Genomic DNA, 24303 nt, shown 5'->3' with positions numbered 1-24303 from the left:
CAAATCTGTTAGAACATGGTAGGAAGACATACAAATACAATTACATTATAGTCCTAATACACATTTATATAATTTTCCAGCTGTTCATATACATATATATATATATACATATACACACACATATAATTACCTAAATAAGCAACTGCTTCACCAGAACAAAAGAAAATGTAAGTATGGGACTCTTTGGCACATAACAAGTATTCAATAAACGTTACGTACTATCATTCTTATTATCAAGAGAGGAAATGTTGGATATTATCAAGTGTGGAGAATAATCATTCGGTCATCAACAACTCTGTACGGTTCTTCCTAATTCTTCCTGTATTTAAAAACAAAATTTGTGACAGAATTGTCCACCAAGTATCCAAATACTCTGTGTTTTCTTTTTCTTTTTAAAAAATTTAATATTTTTGATTGACAAATCATAATTATATACACTTATGGAGTACAATGTGATGTTCTGACATATGTACACAATGTTAAATGATTAAATTAAGCTAACTAACATATCTATCACCTCACTTTCCTATCTTTTTTTGTGGTGAGACATTTGAAATTCACTTTCTTGGTCGTTTTAAAATAAACAACACATTATTATTGACTACAGTCCCCCGCTGTATAACAGATCTCAAAAATTATTCCTCCTGTCTATCTGGAACTTTGTACCATTTGATTGACAACTCTCTATTCCCTCTCCTTCCCTCCCTCCCATCCCTGCTACCCTCTGGTAACCATCACTCTGCTCTCTACTTCTATGAGTTCAGTTTTATTAGATTCCACACATAAAGAAGATCATGAGGTATTTGTCTTTCTGTGCTTGGCTTATTTTGCTTAGCATAATGTCCTCCACATTCATCTATGTTGACACAAATGACAGGATTCCCCCCCTCTTAAAGGCTGAATAGTGTTCTGTTTTGTGTATATATCATATTTTCTTCATCCATTTTCTTTAGGTCTAGAACATTGTTATATAAAAGCTATATAATGCATATACTACAACAAAAATCCTAAAATATCTAGTCAATAATGGATAGCACAAGTGGTTTTAAAAGTGATTAAATGCTTTCTGCATTATTATTATAAAGTAATTATTAAAATAGTCTGACACATATAAAAAGAAGTCAGCAGAAACATGGAAAAATTAGAAATATACCATAGTACATAGAAAAGCTTAACAGATGATAAAATGAATATCATAAAACAATAAAAAAGGAATGGAGTTATTGACCCTAGGAATATCAGGTAACTTCACAAAACAGTGGAAAATAATGGGAAAGCATCATCTTGTATCACATATAACAATATACTCTATCAAGACTAAAAAGTGTGTTTCTTTCTCAGTACCCCTGTTGAGAGAAAAAAAAATTAAACTCCAGGTCATTTCTACTTAGAATATAATCTTCTTATTTTGCTATATGAAGTATTTATAAATCACAGCTATTTAATACAAGATGACAAAATCAAAAAAACCTTAGTATTAGGAGTTACAGAGATTATGTTAGAGTGAATGTTAGACAAACTGAATAATACCAAACTTACAAAATGTGATTATAACATTTCAGCTGCATACTTACCATATTAAGCAGATATAAATGAAACTGCTTACCTTTACATATTCCAGCGTTAACAGGTCTTCCATTGTGTTATCCAGCGTTGTAACCAAATAAACTGGTTTCCTGTTTTCATCTAAAAATAATTTTTTTAAAATTATCTTTTCATAGGAAAGGTAACGAAAATAAATTCAAGCAATCTTATTAATTATGTAATTGCAAAAGAAGGCTTTCCTGTATGAGTTCTGGACCTTGGATTCTACCTTACTCAAGTCAAGTAAATTCTTTGTTCTTTAAACTCTAAAAATGTAATTTCTCCTCACAATTCCCTTACCTCCTCATGTGCCACAACACTGAAGTCTCATACCCTTCTAAACCTAGATAGGAGGTAAGGTAAGAAAAATAGGAATCAATTAAAGAGAAACCAGAATGGTTTTTAGGAAGAATGAAAGGGCAGGAAGAGATATCTGGCCCTGGATCACTGAAATAACTAAAAAGGAAATCATCAGAGTCCTTGAAAACCCAGCTGTTCAGAAGACAGAACAGGAATGAGATGAAACAAAGTTTTCTGTATATTAGTTTAGATTAAAATAAACCCTATTACCATGTAATCAGTCTTTATTAGTTATACTGATATGGACAGGAGACAGGGAAATACTGGGTAGAAAAGGGCAGTTTCCCAGCAAAGGCCCCACCCTCAAGCCTAAAGACCGGAGGCCCTAAGTGAGAACAAGCATTTCTGTTTTTGCCCCTGAGAAGTTGCCTTTTGGCCCACCATACCCACCATCCTGTGCCCATATAAGCCCAAGGCCTTAGTGGGCACAGATACACGCATCTGAGCATTGAGAAGAGCAGAGGAACAGAGTGGTGGATAGTGGCAGAGAGTGGCGGGGTAGCATGGCAGAGAAAGAGAGAAGAGGAAGGACATCTGGATGCCGAGGGGAGTTCAGCCAGGGGCAGTCAGAGAAGAGTCCATCTGCTGGACGGCCCAACCTTAGCGGGAAGACCACCTTCCCACTCCATCCCCCACTTCCAGCTCCTCATCCATCTTGCTGAGAGCCACCTCCACCATTCAATAAAACCTTGCACTCATCCTTCCAGCCCACATGTCATCCGATTCTTCTGGTACACTGGGCAAGAATTCAGGCCATCACACTGGCCCCCTGCCCTTGTGATAAGGAAGACAGTCTATTGAACTGATTAACAAAAGCCATCTGCAGATGGCAAAGTTGAAAGAGCATACTGTTAACACAGCCCCTTGGGCTTTAGGAGTTGTAGACATCTACCCCTAGATGCTGCCCTGGGGCCAGAGCCCAAAAGCACTCCCCACAGCCTCTGCACCTGCACATGTGCATGCTCCCCCTAGAGATGTGCACACCCCTGTGGCACGTCCTGCGAGGGGGATTAAAGGAACTCTCCCATTTTAATATTACTGTTTCTGCTCAAAATGTGCTATACTAAGAAAACCACTGTAGAAGAGAATTTCTAAAAAGCCTTTAAAACTGTCATCACCAAATGACTTATGGTTGCTAGAAAATTAGTATCTAAAGACTGGAAGAAAGGACTACAAACTAATCATACAATTCCTGAGGAAAAAAATGCCACAAATTGCACAGAGTCCTCCAAACCCAATGCTTAGCACATAAATCTGTTTTCTACTGCAAGAGCTAGCCACACTTGAAGCCTTAAAAAAGTTCCCACTTTGTTTACACATTTATTCATTCATTGAACAAGCATTGACTGATCATTTACTTTGTGCAAGAAACTGCTATTCACTCCCTCTGAGAAAACAGAAACAAAAATATTACAGAAATAAGCACAATAACTGTATACTCTTTTTTCTGTTTGCAAGGGTTTTTTAATCCTTTGTTCTTGGGAAAACAAACATAAGAATAAACATAAAAATTAGTAACTGCTATAAAGTTCCTGGGTTATTAGGGAACACTGTCACATTGGTTTACTCTTCTTTCCAATTACTAGAGCAAACTGTTTCTTGATGATTTAGCAATCATGTTCCTTGGTATTCACCCAATGAAACTGAAAATTTATGTCTACACAAAAACTTGCATTCAAATGTTCACAGCAGCTTTATTAACAACTGGCAAACCTTGGAAGCAACCAAGATATCCTTCAGTACATGAATGGATAAATAAACTGTGGTACATCCAGACAAGAGAATATCATTCATTGCTAAAAGAGAAATGGGCTACCCAGTTATGCAAAGACATGGAGGTAACTTCAGTATGTATTACTAAGTGAAATAAGTCAATCTGAAAAGGATATATATGATTCCAATTATGTAACATGCTGGAAAAACTATGGAGACACTAAAAGGATCAGCAGTTGCCAGGGGTTACAGTGGGAGGGAGGGACAAATAGGTGGAGCACAGAGTATTTCTAGGGCAGGGAAACTACTCCACATGAGAAGGTAATGGTAGATGCATGTCATTATACATGTCCAAACAGAAAGTATAACAGCAACAGTGAACTTTAAATTGTGGACTCCTGGTAATAATGATGTGTCAGTGTAGGTTTATCAATTGTAACAAATGTACCACTCTGGTGGAGGATGTTGATAATGAAAAAGCCTATGCAGGTAGGGGTACGAGTATATGGAAAACTTCTGTACCTTCTGCTCAATTGTCCCATGAATCTAAAACTGCTCTAAAAAATAAAGTCTATTTAAAAAATTTTAATTCCACCTCTGCTCATACATAATATTACTATGCTACAAAGGAGTTCAATGAAATGAAACTGGTGTCCTAATAATTCCCTCTACTGTTCACAAATATCTTTCAAGAAAAAATCCAAAAAATAGAAATGAAGAAATATAAATACAATCCTCCTAATTACCTAACATAGGAAACAGAACACTTCCTTAGGGATCATATATCCATTATGATTCTGGAACACAAAAGGTTTGCAGTAAACAGAACACTGCCCTCTACCCCCAACAAAGATACCTACACTCTAATCCCCCGGAATCTGAGAATATGTTAACTCATACGGCAAAAGGGACTTGGAAGACATGATTAAGGTTAAGGTTTAAGGTATATTATCCTGGATTATTGAGGTGTGTCCAATCTAATCACTGGAGTTTGAGGAGTGGAAGCAAAAGGCAGAAGACGAGGTTAGAGATATGGCAACATGAGGAGTATCCGATGCCTTGTACTGGTTAGCGGCTACATGCAAAAAGCAACAGATGCCTAAGGGCAGCCATCTGCTAACAGGCAACAAGAAAACATAGACTTAAAGCATGTGTAAATGAATTTTGCCAACACCTGACTGAACAATGAAATGGACCCTCCTCTAGTGCCTCCTAAAAGGAAATCCTACTGACACCTTGAGTTTTGCCCAGTGAGACGTGTGTCAGACTTCTGCCATACAGAACTTTAAGATAATAAATTTGTGTTGTTTTTAAGCACACTAAGTTTGTGGTAAATTGTTAGAGCAACACTAGGAAACTAATTCAGTGTTCCAATAATCAGTTAAGTAGATTTCAAATTCAACCATTACCATCTGATTTTCCATAATGAATAAAATTATCTTCATTTTATCTCCGGTGTACCCACCAGATTACCAACTATAAAAGTTAAAGATTAACTAAAAAAGGAATGGTTCTCTGAGAATATTTTGGCATATGTACTGATTCGGAGCCTAAAGAATTGAAAACTCTCTAGCAGGTAGTCAAACAATGAAATCAATTTATTTATTTTAAAAAATAAAGATTCTCACCCAAGTATTCTGGGCATTTTAAGCAGAACTCTTTCAAAAAGGCATTTGCTTTCAAATCGTATGTTCTAATCTCAATTTCTGTGCCCAATCCTAAAACATGAATTTCTACCACAGATAGTTCACAATCTCCAACAAGGTGATAAAACTCGATCAAAACCTGGAGAAGAAAGAAAAAAGAAACCAGCAGTACATAAAACAAAAACATGTTTAGTGCATAGTGGTTACATGTGAATATATGAGGTATACATACAATTGATATATTATTATCTAAAATTTAGGAGAGATTTTATACTCACACAGACATACAATATACACACAACATAAATAACTGTTTTCACAAAAACATGTATTGAATACCCACAATATATCATTTAAACCCCTCGCTCTTGATTAAGGAAGTTAATCTTATTAAAAAAAAAAAAAAAAAAAAAAGGAGTGAAGAAGAATCACACAGCCAAGTCTGGATTTAGTTTAATTAGGGTGAAAAAGATAGTGGGATGAAAAAGATAGTGCTTATTAACAATGAGACTGTATCGTAATCTGTAAATAGTAGAAACAGCAAACAAATTAAGCCATGTCAATTTCACCGTAGTACCTACCTTTGGTACTTCAAATCGTATTTTAAACGTAGTCATATTTACTGAACAATCCTGCTTTTGTAACTTTCTGGTTCGAATACTTTTAACTCCAGTTGGGAACTGAAGAGGTTCGTCCAAGGGACTACATGGTGCATCAAAAAATTCCTCCTCTGAATCTAAATTTCACAGAACATTATTTAAGTCAATAATTAAAATGATCAATTTAACAGTATTTCAATATTTTTCTGAAATAAATATGAACACAAAAACACTAAGGCTCTCTTTTAAATATAAAATATAAACATCAGAACAAAAATAAATTGAAAATAATATAGACATTACTGTACTTTTTTATTGTCAATTTTAAACAAAGGGATACTGTACTTTTAAATAACATTCTTGGCGACTAAGCAGCATGGAACATTATAAGATGTAATCTTTAGCCTAAGAAGCCCATCTTTTGAAATCATTAGTCTATTTTAAAATCGCTTAAATTTTACAGGAAATGTCAATGCCAATGATATACACACCATGAATACTCAAAGTAATGTGTTAATATGCTCACTCTACCTGGATAGTGTAACACAACTTAGGTATAAACTCTGCAATGTTAGCAGCAGAGTTTGAATGAAGTAAACTGAGATCAAGCACTGCTTTGTATACGTATATACATACAAATATAGTATATGTATATACATGTTGATGTACATACACACATATATTGATATTAAAAAGGACTAAAAAGCATTAGATAACTTAGTAAAACCAATAAAACAAGGTTTAAATGAAACAATCAGAAGTATATCCCTAATAAACTAAGATTGAAATTAAAGTAGATGATCTCACAAACAACTTCTCTCCGGTGACTATAAATAAATAAATAAATAAATAAATAAATAAATAAATAAATAAAGTGTTCTCTAAGAAACCAAGAATCGGCCAGGCATGGTGGCTCATGCCTGTAATCCCAGCTCTTAGGGAGGCTGAGGTGGGCGGATCATGAGGTCAGGAGATCGAGACCATCCTGGCTAATACGGTGAAAACCCGTCTCTACCAAAAATACAAAAAATTAGTCAGGCGAGGTGGTGGGCGACCGTAGTCCAAGCTACTCGGGAGGCTGAGGTAGGAGTATGGTGTGAACCCAGGAGACGGAGCTTGCAGTGAGTCAAGACAGTGCCACTGCACTCCAGCCTGGGCGACAGAGCAAGACTCCGTCTCAAAAAAAAAAAAGAAACCAAGAATCGACATGGCAATTTCTGTTATTTAACATTTATCAATTTTTAAAGTCTTAAAAATATAGACATACACCTTTTCTTTCTAATATGGTCATTAAAAAGCAGGTACTTGGTATCAGAATAGTTACAAGTTTTTATATGTAAATGTAGGTAATTATTAAGATGATTCTCCTTTAATAATATTTTTAAAAATGTTTTAAATATACTATAGCAAAATTTTCCAAATAACTAAAAAACACATTAGAAATTAGGACATCTATGAAGTTTTGTGGCATTTTTTAACTCACAGCCAAATAAAGATAATTAACTTATTAGTGGTCCCTGTCACTTTTTTTTTTTTTTTTGATTCCGACTCTCGCTCTGTCGCCAGGCTGGAGGGCAGCAGCACGATCTCTGCTCACCGCAACCTCCGCCTCCTGGGTTCAAGCGATTCTCCTGCCTCAGCTTCCCAAGTCGCTGGGACTACAGGTGTGCGTCACCACGCCAGCTAATTTTTGTACTTTTAGTAGAGACGGGGTTTCACCATGTTGGCTAGAATCGTCTCAATCTCTTGACCTTGTGATCCACCGGCCTTGGCCTACCAAAGTGCTGGGATTACAGGCATGAGCCACTGTGCCCGGCTGGTCCTTGTCATTTTGAGTTCAACTTTATACCAAAAAAATCCCATTGCAAAAACAACTTTAAGGAATTGTGCTATTTTAAGTAAATTTTAGTTAAAATTTCCTGAAAATATACAAATATTTGCTATTGCCTGAAATTTCTTATATGACTATTGAAGACCAAAATATGCCACTCGAAAACATGACTTTTTGGCATAAGGATTATTATACTGAGTCAATTATTTTGAGAAACAGCAGACAGGAAAAGCTCTGAAGACAGATCCTAAGTTTCCCTTTTGTAAGAGAAATTAACATTAATAAGAGAAATCTACCCTGTAAAGTTATCTTCCTTTCTGTTCCAGGGAAGATGACTCTTACTCACAAGACATTCTTATCAAAAGAGAAAATACTGACAAATCTGCATAAGAAACTTTACCCTTGTGCACCATACGTTTTCTGGTCGCCTTCCCATATACCTTGCCTCCCCAGCAACCCCTATCCCTGAAGCTCAAAACCTCTTTTCCTTTGTTTAAGCCCAAACTGATATATAAACCCAAATTTTAATCACCACCTTGAGTTACTCATCCCTGAGTTTCTCGCATGTACCCGTGAAATACGAATGCCAGTAAATCTGCTTGTTTTCTCATGTTAATCTGTCTTTCCTTCCTAGAACCTCAACCAATAACCTAGATTTTAAAAGGAAAAGGTATTTCCCTTCCACTATGTGGTCCTTTGAGAAAAATATGCCTCAAAACAGAAATTTTAATAAAGTAAGAAAAATATCCTTAAGCAGTTTCATTTTACCATCTTCAGAAACAGACGGAAGTTCCAAGAGAGGAATTATTTTCTGTGAAATCTGTGATGTTCCCAAAGAAGTAGATGTTTGAATCTAAAAGAAAAGTAATTCACTGTTGATTAGCACAAAAATGTTTATTCACCGCTTATTCCAAAGATGTTTATTCACCGCTTATTCCAAAGATGTTTATTCAAAGTTCTACAACAGTTTTGACAAAAAGCTATCCAATTTGAATTAACTGAGAACATATCAGGTCTAAATGAGAAAAATACATTATAAAACACAGATTTTAAAGAAGTAGTTTTACAATTTTAAGGCTAAATAAAAATTGTAGAACTGTTGTAATAATGTCCTTGATGAAGGCTTTGAGTAGAAAGAGATCTTATATTTTAACTCAACGTAATATTAAATCAGGACATCTGTGAGGAACACACAAGTCACAATACGTAAAGCCCCTAGAATTGGGGAATTTAGTTTTATTTTTAATCTCTGAAAGGTATTTCAGGAAATTTACTTTTTTACAGTTTGGGGAAATAGAGCATATATAAAAACAAATCTTACAGTTTAAAAAATTATAATAAAAGACCCATCTGAATTTTCCAACCCAGCCAAGCAATAAAACATTACCATATCCTGACCTAGAAGCACCTTCTTATGTGTTCCTCCTGGATCTCATTCCTCCTTGTCACGCTCCCTACCTCTCATCATGATCTTGCTTTTATTTAGTTGTTTGTACTACAGCACCTATGAATGATTATCTAAATAATACATCACTTACTCCTGCCTCTTTCCAAACTGTAGCATATATGACATACATTTTCCCGTGACTTCCTTCTTTTACAAAACAATGTTTAAATTTTAGCCACACTCATAGTTTACTGAACTTTACTGTGACACTGCATTGCACTGATGAATAAACCACTACTTATTTGTCCACTATACTGTTGGTGAGCATCTGTGTTGCTTACAGAGTTTTGCTTTTGCTTGTTTGCTTCTCATATATTCTAGATACAAGACTGGACTTGTAAAAATATTTTTGCAAATATTTTTCCCAAGTGGATGGTTAGATGGTTTGCCTTTTCACCTTTTTTTTACAAGTCTTTCAAAGAGCAGAAAAATTTAATTTTTATAAAGTCCAATTTATTTTTTTTCCTCCTGATATAGGTGCTTGTGGCTAAAACTTCCCCAAAGAGTAAAATTATATATGTTCACCTTATTGAGCACTATCAAACCATTTTCATAAGTGGTGATAAGACATTACACTAACACCAGCAGCACAGTTTCAGTATCTCCATGTCCTCACAATGCTTAGGGTGTTCAAAGATTTTAAATTATATCAGTCTCACTGGCCATGTCATCCTAGTTTTAATTATAATTTCACAAATGCATAATGGTTACATATCATATCAAACACAAACAGCTTCCTTGGTTATTTGTATTTCCCCTTCTGCGAAATTCTGCTCATTTTGGAAAGCAGCAGCAGCTTTTTTTTTTTTTTTTTTTTTGAAGTACATTATAATCTACTGCACAAAGTACATAAACTCTAAAGTTTAATACATTTTCAGAAAGTAAACACACTCAACCGACCAACTACCCAGGTCCAGTACGAAACATTACAAGCAACTCATAAGCCTCCCTTAAGCTCCTTGCAATCATTAGGCATCCCCCCAAAAGTAACAACTATGTTACCTTAATTTCAACTTTTAATGTTTTGAAATTTTTGTATCTTACATTTATTAGTGAAACTGCGCTATTATTTTCCTCTTCTGTAATGTAGTTGTTAGGTTTTAGAATACAAGTTTTGTTAAGCTCTTAAAGGAATTTGCAAGTAATCCTGCATTCTATTCCCTAAAATACCCTGGAGTCTTGAGGGAAGCTCCCCCCATTCTCGATCACTGCCCATCACTGTTACAAGTATTTTTTTTCCTGAGTAGTATTCTACTGTAAGAATATACTATTTTTTCTTATCCATTCACTTCTGGATAGACAATTGGGTTTTATGCAACTGTTTACTATTATGAATAACCCTACTATGAGTATTCTAGTTCAAGTCTTTTGATGGGCATATGACTTCATTTCTCTTGGGTAAAAACCTAGGAGTAGAATTCCCAAGTTACATGGTACGTATATACTTAACCTTATTTTTTAAATCTACCAAACTATTACAAAGGGTTATGCTATTTTCAAGTTTCACAAGTAACGTGTGAGACTTTTAAATCCTTGTCATGGCAATACCTTGACATGGTATTATCTTTCTTCTTACTTTTAGCCATTCTAACCATTGTGCAGTAGTTTTCTATGTGGCTTTGATTTGCATTTTTCTGGTGAGTAACAAAGTCGAACATCTTTTCATGTTATCTGTTTAGTCATTTATTATTGAGCTGTTAGTCTTCTCATATATTCTAGATACAAGACTGGACTTGTAAAAATATTTTTGCAAATATTTTTCCCAAGCGGATGGTTAGATGGTTTGCCTTTTCACCTTTTTTTACAATGTCTTTCAAAGAGCAGAAAAATTTAATGTTCATAAAGTCCAATTTTTTTTTCCTCCTGTTATATTTGCACTTTTTATATCCTAAGATCTCTTTACCTACTGCAAGGATTCAAACATATTCTCCAACATTTTTTGTTCCAGAAACTATACTTGTGGACTTTATACTTAGGTCTATGTTTCATTTCAAGTTAAATTCCGCATATGATATAAGATAAGGGTTGAAATTAATTTACTTTCCACATGGAAATTGTTGTTTCAGCACCATATGTTGAAAAGTTGATCCTTCCCCCACTTAGCTAGGCTGGCATCTTTGCAATAAATCAAATACATATTAACCATATATTGTACAATTATTATTATTATTTTTTTGAGACAGATTCTCCTTCTGTCACCCAGGCTGGAGTGTAGTGGCACAATCTCGGCTCACTGCAACCTCCACCTCCCAGGTTCAAGTGATTCTCGTGCACAGCCTTCTGAGTAGCTGGGACTATAGGTGTGCACCACCACGCTAATTTTTATATTTTTAGTAGAGACGAGATTTCATCATGTTGGCCAGGCTGGTCTTGAACTCCTGGCCTCAAGTGATTTGACCAGCTACAAGGAGAAAGAAGACTGTGCCTTCAACATTTTACTTAAAAATCTCCACAGCTAAATATCCAAGTTCATCACTAGAACATAATTTAACCAAGATCTTTGCCACTTTATAACAAGGACCACATTCCCTTCAATGTCAAATAACACATTCCTCATTTCCACTTGAGGTCTCACCAGAAACAGCTTGAACGTCCATATTTTATATCAACAATTTATTCAGCGATAGAATCTAGGTTTTTTTCTAACATATACCTCAAAATTCTTCCAGTCTCCACACATTACCCAGTTCTAAAACCACTTCCACATTTCTAAGTGCTTGTTAAGCAACAACTCACTGCTTGGTACCAAAATCTATATGAGATAGGTAGAGCTGCCATAACAAAATACCACAGACTGGGTAACTTAAACTACAGAAACCTATGTTCTCAGTTCTGGAGGCTACCTCTATCATTAGCTTACAGATGACCTCCTTTCTGTGTCCTCACATGGGCTTTCCTCAGTGTGCATGCATCTCTGGTGTCTCTTTGTGAGATCAAATTTCCTTTTCTTATAAAGACACCAGTCAAACCACTCTAGTGGTCTCATTTTAACTTAATCACTGCTGTAAAGAATCTATCTGTAAATACAGTCACAATGTGAAATAGCAGAGTTAGGGTTCAGTATATAAATTTTGAGGGATACAATTCAGCCCATACACTACGTACAAATTTAACAACATATATTAAACGAACAGAAGCTACAAATCACCAATTTTTAAAAACTTAAAAAGACCTAAGCAAATGGAAAGATACACCATGTTAATGAATTGAAAGACTCAATACTGCTAAAATGTTAATTCTCCCAAATTCAAGACACAATTTCTATCCAAATCTCAGCAGGAATTTTTGTGGAAATTGATAAGTTGATTCTAAGAGGCAAAAGAATCAGTCGAAAACATTTTGGAAATACAAAAAGTTGGAGGACTAACCTTTCTGGATTTCAACACATTAAGCTATAGTATAATTAAGACAGTACGATATCAACAAAAGGACAGAAACAGATGGAAATGGTAGACACAGAAATCACTGGAAAAGAACAGTCTGAAATAGACTTACACAGTCTATTTATAGTCTGTGTCATATATAGTCAACTCAACAGTAAAAGAATGGTCTTTTTAACAAATAAAACGGAAATAACTATAAATGCAGATGTAAAACTAGAAAGAGGATCCCATCACATGCACCACATAGAAAAATTAAATGGATGCGAGACCTAAGTATAAAACCTAACTCTAAGAAATTTCCAGAATAAAGACATAGGGAAAAATCTTCTTGACCTTAAATTAGGCAAAAATTGCAGGGATGTGATACAAAAAGTTCAATATCTGGAGAAAATATTGCTAAATTCAATAGTATTAAAATTAAGCTTTTGCTCTCCAAAAAACAGTTAAAGAAACAAAAAAACTCACCAACAGACTAGGAAAAGAATATTGCAAAACACTAAAGTGAACACTAAAGTGTTCAGGAGTAATGGGACATTAACTTACTTTTTTTTTTTTTTTTGAGACAGAGTCTCGCTCTGTCGCCCAGGTTCGAGTGCAGTTACTCAATCTCGGCTCACTGCAACCTCTGCCTCCAGAGTTCAAGTGATTCTCCTGTCTCAGCCTCCTGAGCAGTTGGGATTACAGGCGCCCACCACCATGCCTGGTTAATTTTTGTATTTTTAGTAGAGACGGGATTCCACCATGTTGGCCAGCCTGGTCTCGATCTCCTGACCTCAAATGATCTGCCTGCCTCTGGCTCCCTAAGTGCTGGGATTACAGATGTGAGCCACCACACCCAGCTAGTAAGGTACTCTCTAACAGACTGAGGATAAAACTTGTTTACACTGGTGGCTGGCAAGATGGCTGAATATGAACAGCTCCAACCTGCAGCTCCAGGCAACATCAATACAGAAGGCTGGTGATTTCTGCATTTCAAACTGAGGTACCCAGCTCATCTCATTGGGACTGGTTAGACAGTGGATGCAACCAACGGAGGGTGAGCTGAAGCAGAGTGGGGCTTTGCCTCATCCAGGGAGTGCAAGGGGTCAGGAACTCCCTCCCACAGCCAAGGGAAGCCCTGAGGGACTGTGTCATGAGGAATGGTGCACTCTAGCCCAGATACTACACTTTTCCCATGTTCTTTGCAACCCACAGACCAAGAGATTCCCTCAGGTGCCTACACCAACAGGGCCCAGGGTTTCAAGCACATTTGGGCAAACACCAAGATAGCTGAAGGAGCTTGTTTTCATACCCCAGTGGCACCTGGAATGCCAGCGAGACAACCATTCACTCCCTTGGGAAGGAGGCTGAAGCCAGTCTTGCTCAGAGGATCCCACTCCCATGGAGCCCAGCAAGCCAAGATCCACTGGCTTGAAATTCTCACTGCCAGCACAGCAGTCTGAAGTCAACCTGGGATGCTCGAGCTTGGTGGGGGACGGGGCATCCCCACTGCCAAGGCTTGAATAGATGGCTTTTCTCTCACAGTGTAAAAAAAGCCATCTGGAAGTTCAAATTGGGCGGAGCCCACCACAGCTCAGCAAAGCCCCTGTAGACAGACTGCCTCTCTAGACTCCTCCTCTTTGGACAGGGCATCTCTTAAAGAAAGGTAGCAGCCCCAGTCAGGGGCTTATAGATAAAGCTCCCATCTCCCTGGGACAGAGCACCTGGAGGAAGGGGCAGCTGTGGGTGCAGCTTCTGCAGACTTAAACATTCCTGCTTGCCAGCTCTGAAGAGAGCAGCGGATCTCCCAGCACAGGGCTTGAGCTCTGCTAAGAGACAGACTGCCTTCTCAAGTGGGTCCCTGACCCCCATGCCTCCTGACTGGGAGACACCTCCCAGCAGGGGTCGACAGACACCTCACACAGGACAGCTCTGGCTGGCATCTGGCGGGTGCCCCTCTGGGGCAAAGCTTCTGGAGGAAGGAACAGGCAGCAATCTTCGCTGTTCTGCAGCCTCCAGTGGTGACACGCAGGGAAAGAGGGTCTGGAGTGGACCTCCAGCAAACTCCAGCAGACCTGCAGCAAAGTGGCCTGACTGTTAGAAGGAAAGCTAACAAACAGAAAGGAACAGCATGAACATCAACAAAAAGGACATCCACACAGAAACGCCATCCAAAGGTCACCAACATCAAAGACTCAAGGCAGATAAATCCACAAAGATTAGGGAAAAACCAGCACAGAAAGATTGAAAATTCCAAAAACCAGAATGCTTCTTCTCCTCCAAAGGATCACAACTCCTTCCAGCAAGGGAACAAAACTGCACAGGGAATGAGTTTGCAGAATTGACAGAAATAGGCTTCAGAAGGTGGGTAATAACAAACTCCTCTGAGCTAAAGGAGCATGTTCTAATCCAGTGCAAGGAACCTAAGAACCTTGAAAAAAGGTTAGAGGAATTGCTAACTAGAATAACCAGTTTAGAGAAGAACATAAATGACCTGATAGAGTGGAAAAACACAGCATGAGAACTTTGTGAAGCATATACAAATATCAACAGCCAAATCGATCAAGCGGAAGAAAGGATATCAGAGACTGAAGATCAACTTAATGAAATAAAGCATGAAGACAAGATTAGAGAAAAAAGAATGAAAATGAACAAAGCCTCCAAGAAATATGGGACTATGTGCAAAGACCAAACCTACATTTGATTGGTATACCTGAAAGTGGTGGGGAGAATGGAACCAAGTTGGAAAACATTCTTCAGGATATTATCCAGGAGAACTTCCCCAACCTAGCAAGACAGGCCAATATTCAAATTCAGGAAATACAGAGAACACCACTAAGATACTCCTCAAGAAGAGTAACCCCAAGACACACAATTGTCAGATTCACCAAGGTTGAAATGAAGGAAAAAATGTTAAGGGCAGCCACAGAGAAAGATTGGTTTACCCAAAAAGGGAAGCCCATCAGACTAACAGTGGATCTCTCTGCAGAAACCCTACAAGCCAGAAGACAGTGGGGGCCAGTATTCAACATTCTTAAAGAATAAAGCAAGTTCTTAGAGACCTACAAAGAGTCTTAGACTCCCACACAATAATAGCAGGAGACTTTAACACCCCACTGTTAATATAAGACAGATCAACATGACAGAAAACTAACAAGGATATTCAGAACTTGAACTCAGCTCTGGACCAAGCGGACCTAATAGACATCTACAGAACTCTCCACCCCAAATCAACAGAATATACATTCTTCTCAGCACCACTTCGCACTTATTCTAAAATTAACCACGTAATTGCAGGTAAAACAAGCCTCAGCAAATGCAAAAGAATGGCAATTATAACAGTCCCTCAGGCCACACTGCAATCAAATTAGAACTCAGGATTAAGAAATTCACTCAAAACCACACAACTACATGGAAACTGAACAACCTGCTCCTGAATGACTACTGGGTAAATACTGAAATTAGGGCAGAAATAAGTAAGTTCTTTGAAACAATGAGAACAAAGACACAACATACCAGAATCTCTGGGACACAGCTAAAGCAGTGTTTAGATGAAAATTTATAGCACTAAATGCCCACAGGAGAAAGCGGGAAAGACCTAAAATTGACACCCTAACATCACAATTAAAGAACAAGAGAAGCAAGAACAAATTCAAAAGCTAGCAGAAGACAAGAAATAACTAAGACTGGAGCAGAACTGAAGGAGACAAGAGACATGAAAAACCCTTCAAAAATATCAATGAATCCAGGAGCTGGTTTTTTAAAAAGATTAACAAAATACATAGACCACTAGCCAGACTAATAAAGAAGAAAAGAGAGAAGAATCAAACAGACACAACTAAAAAATGCTAAAGGGGATCTCACCACTGATTCCATGATTCCACAGAACTACTAACTACTATCAGAGAATACTATAAACACCTCTAGACAAATAAACTAGAAAAATCTAGAAGAAATGGATAAATTCCTGGACACATACACTCACTCAAGACTAAACCAGGAAGAAGTCGAATCCCTGAATAGACCAATAACAAGTTCCAAAATTGACGCAGTAATTAATAGCCTACCAATTAAAAAAAGCCCATGAGCAGAAAGATTCACAGCAAATTCTACCAGAGGCACAAAGAGAAGCTGGTACCATTCCTTCTGAAACTACTCCAAACAATGGAAAAAGTGGGAGGGATTCCTCCCTAACTTATTTCATGAGGCCAGCCTCATCCTGCTACCAAAACCTGGCAGAGACACACACAAAAAAGAAAATTTCAGGCTAATATCCCTGATGAACATCAATGTGAAAATCCTCAATAAAATACTGGCAAACAAAATCCAGCAGCACATCAAAAAGCTTAATCAACCACAATTAAGGTTGGCTTCATCCCTGAGATGCAAGGCTGGTTCAACATACGCAAATAAATAAACGTAATCCATCACATAAACTGAACCAATGACAAAAACCACACGATTACCTCAATAGATTCAGAAAAAGCCTTTGATAAAATTCAACACCCCTTCAAGCTAAAAATTCTCAATAAACTAGGTATTCAAGGAATGTATCTCAAAATACTAAGAGCTATTTATGACAAAGCAACAGACAATATCATACTGAATGGGCAAAACCTGGAAGCATTCCCTCTGAAAACTGGTACAAGACAAGACTGCCCTCTCTCACCACACCTATTCAACATAGTATTAGAAGTTTTGGCCAGGGAAATCAGGCAAGAGAAAGAAAGGGTATTGAAAAAGGAAGAAAGGAAATCGAATCGTCTCTGTTTGCAGATGACATGACTGTATATTTAGAAAACCCCAATGCCTCAGCCCAAAATTTCCTTAAGCTGATAAGCAACTTCAGCAAAGTCTCACAATACAAAATCAATGTGCAAAAATCACAAGCATTTCTATACACCAATAACAGACAAACAGAGAGCCAAATAATCAGTGAACTCCCATTCACAATTGCTACAAAGAGAATAAAATACCTAGGAATTCAACTTACAAGGGATGTGAAGGACCTCTTCAAGGAGAACTACAAACCACTGCTCAAGGAAATAAGAGACAACACAAACAAATGGAAAAACATTCCATGCTCATGAATAGGAAGAATCAATATTGTGAAAACGGCCATACTGCCCCAAGTAATTTATAGATTCAATGCTATCCCCATCAAATTATCATTGACTTTCTTCGCAGAATTTGAAAAAACTACTTTAAATTTCATATGGAACCAAAAAAGAGCCCATATAGCCAAGACAATCCTAAGCAAAGGAACAAAGCTGGAGGCATCACACTACCTAACTTCAAACCATACTACAAGGCTACAGTAACCAAAACAGCATGGCACTGGTACCAAAACAGAGATATAGACCAATGGAACAGAACGGGGGCCTCAGAAATAACCCCACACATCTACAACCATCCGATCTTTGACAAACCTGACAAAAACAAGCAATGGGGGAAGGATTCCCTATTTAATAAATGGTGCTGGGACAATTGGCTAGCCATATGCAGAAAACTGAAACTGGACCACCTCCTTAGACCTTATACAAAAATTAATTCAAGATGGATTAAAGACGTAAATGTAAGACCTAAAACCATAAAAACTCTAGAAGGAAACCTAGACAATACCATTCAGGACACAGGAATAGGCAAAGACTTCATGACTAAAACACCAAAAGCAATGGCAACAAAAGCCAAAATTGATAAATGGGATCTAATTAAACTAAAGAGCTTCTGCATAGCGAAAGGAACTATCATCAGAGTGAACAGGCAACCTACAGAATGGGAGAAAATTTTTGCAATCTATCCATCTGACAAAGGGCTAATATCTAGAATCTACAAAGAACCGAAAAAAAATTTACAAGTAAGAAACCAACAACCCCATCAAAAACTGGGTGAAAGATACGAACAGACACTTCTCAAAAGAAGATATTTATGCGGCCAACAAACATATGAAAAAAAGGTCATCATCACTGGTCATTAGAGAAATGCAAATCAAAACAGCAATGAGATACCATCTCATGCCAGTTAGAATGTCGGTCATTAAAAAGTCGGGGAACAACAGATGCTGGAGAGGATGTGGCAAAACAGTAATGCTTTTACACTGTTAGTGGGAGTGTAAATTAGTTCAACCATTGTGGAAGACAGTATGGTGATTCCTCAAGGATCTAGAACCAGAAATACCATTTGACACAGCAATCCCATTACTGGGTATATGCCCAAAGGATTATAAATCATTCTACTATAAAGACACATGCACATGTATGTTTAATGCAGCACTGTTCACAACAGCAAAGACTTGGAACCAACCCAAATGCCCATCAATGACAGACTGGATTAAGAAAATGTGACACATATACAACATGGAATACTATGCAACCATAAAAAAGGATGAATTCATGTCCTTTGCAGGGACATGGATGAAGCTGGAAACCATCATTCTCAGCAAAGTAACACAGGAACAGAAAACCAAACACTGCAAGTTCTCACTCATAAGTGGGAGTTGAACAATGAGAACACATGAAAACAGGGAAGGGAATATCACACACCGGGGCCTGTTGAGCGGTGGGGGGCTAGGGGAGAGATAGCATTAGGAGAAATACCTAACGTAGATGCTGGGTTGATGGGTGCAGTAAACCACTATGGCACATGTATACCTATGTAACAAACCTGCATGTTATGCACATGTATACCATAACTTAAAGTATAATTTAAAAAAAAAGTTATTAACACTATTTTTGGAATGTTCCAAGTTTGAAACCACTTCAAAAGAAAAGCATTTAAACATGAGTAAAGAACTCTCTGTACCCCCCAAAAATGGAGAGAAATGTGAATATATTTTTTTCTTTCTGAAATTCTCTCAGAAAGGGAAAAGTCACATGATACAAATCTAGAAATCATGAAGGAAAAAAAAAGTGACTATGTAAAAAATAAAATGCTTTTGCCTGGCAAAAATAAATTTATATATGAGATAAAAATCAAACAACAAAATGAGGAAAAAACAGGAATTTTAAATGACAAACAGGTTATTTCCTTAATTAGACAACCATAACCCAACAGAAAAAAGGTATTAACAGCAGTTTCCAAAAACAGAAATTAAATTAGTAAATTTAGGAAAGTATGTTCTACTCATTTAAAAAAGCATATCAAAACCAGAAGATAACATTTTTCACTTCAAATAAAATTTTAACATTTGCTAATACTCAGTAATGAAACCAGAGAAAGATATTCATTTACTGTTAGCAAACTATAAGTTAAGCAAATTTGGGCTGGGCACAGTGGCTCACACCTGTAATCTCTGTACTTTGGGAGCCCAACGCAGGCAGATCACTTGAGGTCAGGCTTTTAAGACCTGCCTGGCCAACATGGGGAAACCCTAACTCTGCTAAAAATACAAAAATCAGCTAAGTGTAGCGGCACGCACTTGTAGTCCCAGCTACTTGGGAGGCTGAGGTGGCACAACTGCTGGAACCTGGGAGATGGAGGTTGCAGTGAGCCAAGATTGCGCCACTGTACTACAGCCTGAGCAAATGAGGGAGACCTCGTCCCAAAAAAAAATGTTTTTGGCAAAATAATCAAAATTCAAAAATCACATACTCTTTTATTCAACAATTCCATTTCTAGAAATTTATTCTATGAATAAAAGTATAAGCAAATATATATATATATCAGTATATATATATATATATGAGGAAGTTCAAAGCAGTATTTTTCATAACTATAAACGCTCATAATGTGACTATCCATCAAAAGGAGATATATTAAGCAAAAGATGGTATATGCAGAAAATGAAATACTATATCACCATAAACAAATGAGGTAGATCTGTATGTGCTAACATAAACGTTTATTTAAGGCATATATGATAATAATGGTAAAAATAATACAGATTCAGAATAGTGAGTATAATGATTTCATTTAATTTTAAAAATATAAGAATACAGGCCGGGCACGGTGGCTCACACCTGTAATCCCAGCACTTTGGGAAGCTGAGGCGGGTGGATCACAAGGTCAGGAGTTCAAGACCAGCCTGGCCAAGATGGTGAAACCCCGTCTCTACTAAAAATGCAAAAAAAAATGAGCCGGGCGTGGTGGCAGGCACCTGTAATCCCAGCTACTCAGGAGGCCGAGGCAGAGAATTGCTTGAACCCAAGAGGCAGAGGTTGCAGTGAGCCAAGATTGCACCACTGCACTCCAGCCTGGGCGACAGAGGGAGGCTCTGTTTCAGAAAAAAAAAAAAGAATATATACATGCATGTGTACATACACATACTGCATACACACACACATGCATATGCATGTTCTTGTGCATGTCTGTACTAGTATATGCCATAAATATTTTTTGAAAAACTAGAGAAGCAGTAGTTAACAGTGTTATCGCTCAGGAAAGGGATTGGAGGCAGCAAAAATTAGGAAAGTCGATTTATTATTTTATATCTTTCTTAACTATAATTTTTACCATTTCAGTTTCTCTCTTAAAATGTAATTTTCTTAATGTCTATTCAAAACAAATTGCAAACTGTCTTACATAAAATTCCTGTGATTGTTTCAAATACTATTAGTGGACTTTCCTAATTCATGCTTATATTAATTTTGAAAATCACATTACCTGGAATGATTTGACAGGGGCAGATACTTCAGTTACTGGTTCAGGTTTTGGAATGCTTTCAACCAATTCCATAATCCCTTGTAGTTTTTTATCTGAGATTCGTAAAGAAATAAGAGGTAACTTTCCAAAAATCTTGAATCTGTTTTGAAAAGATAAAAATAAGTAATTATAAAGGAATTATTCTGATTTAAGTGCACTAATTAAAAAGACTGTTCTCAAATTATCTGAATCAAATGTGATTTTAAACACTAAAAATCTCTACTCCAATTTCTGTCTTACCTTATTAACCAGTCTCATTAGATGGGCTAACCTCATTATTTTTCAGAAGTTTATGTTTTTATTTCATGTAATGTTCTTCTACTGTTTACTGTATACAATTGACAATTACTACTAATCAAGTGTTTCTCATGTGACAGGCATTGAGGAAAGCACTTTACATGCATCGTTGTAAACAGTCCTCACAATCTATGAGGCAGACAACCTATTTTTGCTCTCTATTTATTTTAAGTTCCTATATGTATATGGTTCCTATAAGAAAACTAAGGTTTGGCAGTGCAAATAGCCTGCTCACGAGACTATATAGCAAAGATCATGGGACAAAATCACATCAGAGTGCTTTATTATTCTTTTAATTGCCTTGACAGTCTCCTTTGAGAAAGAGAGAAAGAGAAAGTTTTCACTAACAGAGAAAGAGAGAAAGTTTTCACTCCCCATTTTTATCCCTGCATTTTCCCTAAAAATTACTTTTTCCATGTATGCACACTGATTACTTACGTTATCTTTCTAAAACTGTACTGGAGTCCTACAGAAAATTACAAGCTTTCTTTTATTTCCAATACCCTAAATATTTGTAATTAATCACAAGCAGAGTAGTTTAACTTCATTAAACATTATGAATCGATCCTCTTAATGCACTTAAACTTATTTTCACTTTCTTGAAAAATCTGCAAGTTGTGCAATCTAAAGATGCTGGGTACCAAAACAGTACCTACCAAATAGCAAGTATCTTTTTATTTGCCTTCAAATTAATGCAGCTCAATTTTCAAGGGAATGTTCTGACACTCGTGAAGTTCCAGGATTTAACATATCATATCCACTTTATATTGCTCACAATATTATAAAATAGAAACCAAATAAATTCTAAGATTTCATCTTTGTAAGTTAAGCCATTATCATTTCTGGCCTGTATTTTAATTATACTAACCTATAAGCTGGTCCGAATCTATAACCATTATCAATCTTTATTACATTATTATAGATATATTATTATAATCAGCTATTTTAATTCCTGCTATGCTATACATATTCCCTGCATCACAAGACTTAAATTCTTCCTAATCATATATTGATAGAGCAAGTCCAAACGAAGATAAAAGTTGCACTTTTCTCCCCTCAGAGAAAGATCACCTACTTTTTCCGGTACCCTGTAACTTACCAAGAAGGAAAGTATTTAAACTATGCTTAAAAATGTCAATTCATAGTCATATGTTTACAACAAGAAATCACACAGATCTTTAATCTTTATCATCACAGAATGAAAAACTTCACAAGAATAGTAGAAAAGAGTAAACAAGCAGGGGACATAAGGAGGGAGGAATGAAAAGACTTAAGCCTTTTCTCTAAAATTGAACCATATCTAAAGCTAGATTTGAAAAAAACAAGGGAATACACAGCATGGTTTTCTTTCCTTCTGTCTCTTAAACCAAATTCCAGGCATTCCTCTTCCGCAAGACTCTCAGTGCATGCTTTGATTTTCTAAGAAAAGAAAATCTAGGAGAGTAAGATTTAGGGCCCTGGACAATGCTTGTTATAGAGTCACTATGAGGTAAAGGTCAACAAAAAAGGGTGTGGGTCTCTCCCTTTTACATGTTAAGTATAGTAAGTATTAAAAACAATGTCCATACCATGTACCATACAGGAAAAGGCCAGAGTCTCTCTAATTCCCTCTATTCTTCCTGGTACACTTTAACTAGGCATGAAGCCTTCTCATGTAGCCTTGCTAGTAGCAACTCTCCTGGAAGTGTTTGGATGTTAGATGAGAAAAGCCTTTAGTTAAATTTTAAAATAGATCTGTGCCTGAGGTTTGAATATTTGTAAGGGAGAAAAAAAGGTGCTGTTATAAGGAAGAAGTTAAATGGCTACCTACAGTCTAAAACTATTTAGAAATAAATCATCTAAATGGCCCAGTCTTAGTTCAAGAGACTTCTCTACTTAGGATCTCAGGCACATAGCTTCAGCTAACAATGAAATATAATAATCCCAGTAAACATAAATACATGGACAAATATAAAGCAAATGTTATTAGAATTTTGGTTTATAACTCTACTATTTATTTTCTACATAAGTTAAAAGACAAATGCATAAGAAATAATTATAATTCTTTGTTAATGGGTATAGAATATATAAAAATATAATCTGGGACATCAATAAGATAAACTGGAGGGGGCAAAACAGGAAACAAGTAGAGTTTTTGCATGCAATTGAACCTAACTTGGTATCAACTTTATTTTTCACTTTTTAAACTTTGTGTCACCCAGGCTGGAGTGCAGTGGCATAATCACAACCCACTATAGCCTCAACCATCTAGGCTCAAACTATCCTCCCACCTCAACTTCCCAAGTAGCTAGGACTAAAGGCATGCACCACTACGCCCAGCTAATTTTATTTAATTATTTATTTACTTATTGTAGAGACAGGGTCTTCCTATGTTGCCCAGGCTGGTCTAAAACTCCTGGCCTCAAGCAATCCTACCAGCTTGGCCTCTCAAAGTGCTGGGATTACAGGCATAAGACTATGCAACCTGCCTCAATCTTAAATAGACTGTTATAGCCTGGGCAACACAGCAAGACCCACCTCTACAAAAAAATTTAAAAATTAGCTGAGTGTAGTGGTGTGTGCCTGTAGCCCCAGCTACTCAGGAGGACAAGGCAGGAGGATCACTTGAGCACAGGAGTTCCAGGCTGTAGTGAGCTACAACCACAACACTAGCCTAGGCGACAGAGCAAGACCCTGTCTAAAAAAACAAAGAAATAATAAATAGATTGTTATAACTTGAGGATATGATACATAATCTCCATGGTAATCACAAAGAAAACATTTGTAAAATGTACAAAACTGGAAATGATAGAGGAATCAAAGCATGTCACACACAAAAATCCAC

At 36.8% G+C, this 24303-nt stretch overlaps 1 protein-coding gene across 6 annotated transcripts in view; it reads right to left on the bottom strand.

Annotated features, from left to right (window-relative positions):
* VPS13A (vacuolar protein sorting 13 homolog A) overlaps window positions 1-24303 on the bottom strand; it is a 243045-nt gene that overhangs the window by 129698 nt on the left and 89044 nt on the right. For 5 of the 6 annotated variants that reach the window (XM_065530725.2, XM_005581971.5, XM_065530724.2 and 2 more), the window contains exons 23-27: window positions 21144-21282; window positions 8502-8586; window positions 5885-6039; window positions 5286-5442; window positions 1607-1686 (exon numbers count right to left, since the gene is read on the bottom strand). In XM_065530725.2, the coding sequence (XP_065386797.1) occupies window positions 1607-1686; window positions 5286-5442; window positions 5885-6039; window positions 8502-8586; window positions 21144-21282 (616 nt within the window). Of the gene's footprint in view, window positions 1-219; window positions 320-1606; window positions 1687-5285; window positions 5443-5884; window positions 6040-8501; window positions 8587-21143; window positions 21283-24303 lie in introns of those variants that run through there. The other variant, XM_074017701.1, reaches the window with a different exon arrangement.

The sequence above is a fragment of the Macaca fascicularis genome, chromosome 15, assembly GCF_037993035.2.
Source record: "Macaca fascicularis isolate 582-1 chromosome 15, T2T-MFA8v1.1".
NCBI lineage: Eukaryota > Metazoa > Chordata > Mammalia > Primates > Cercopithecidae > Macaca > Macaca fascicularis.
Note: the sequence above shows the minus strand (reverse complement) of the source record. Positions and strands in the feature narration are given on the sequence as shown.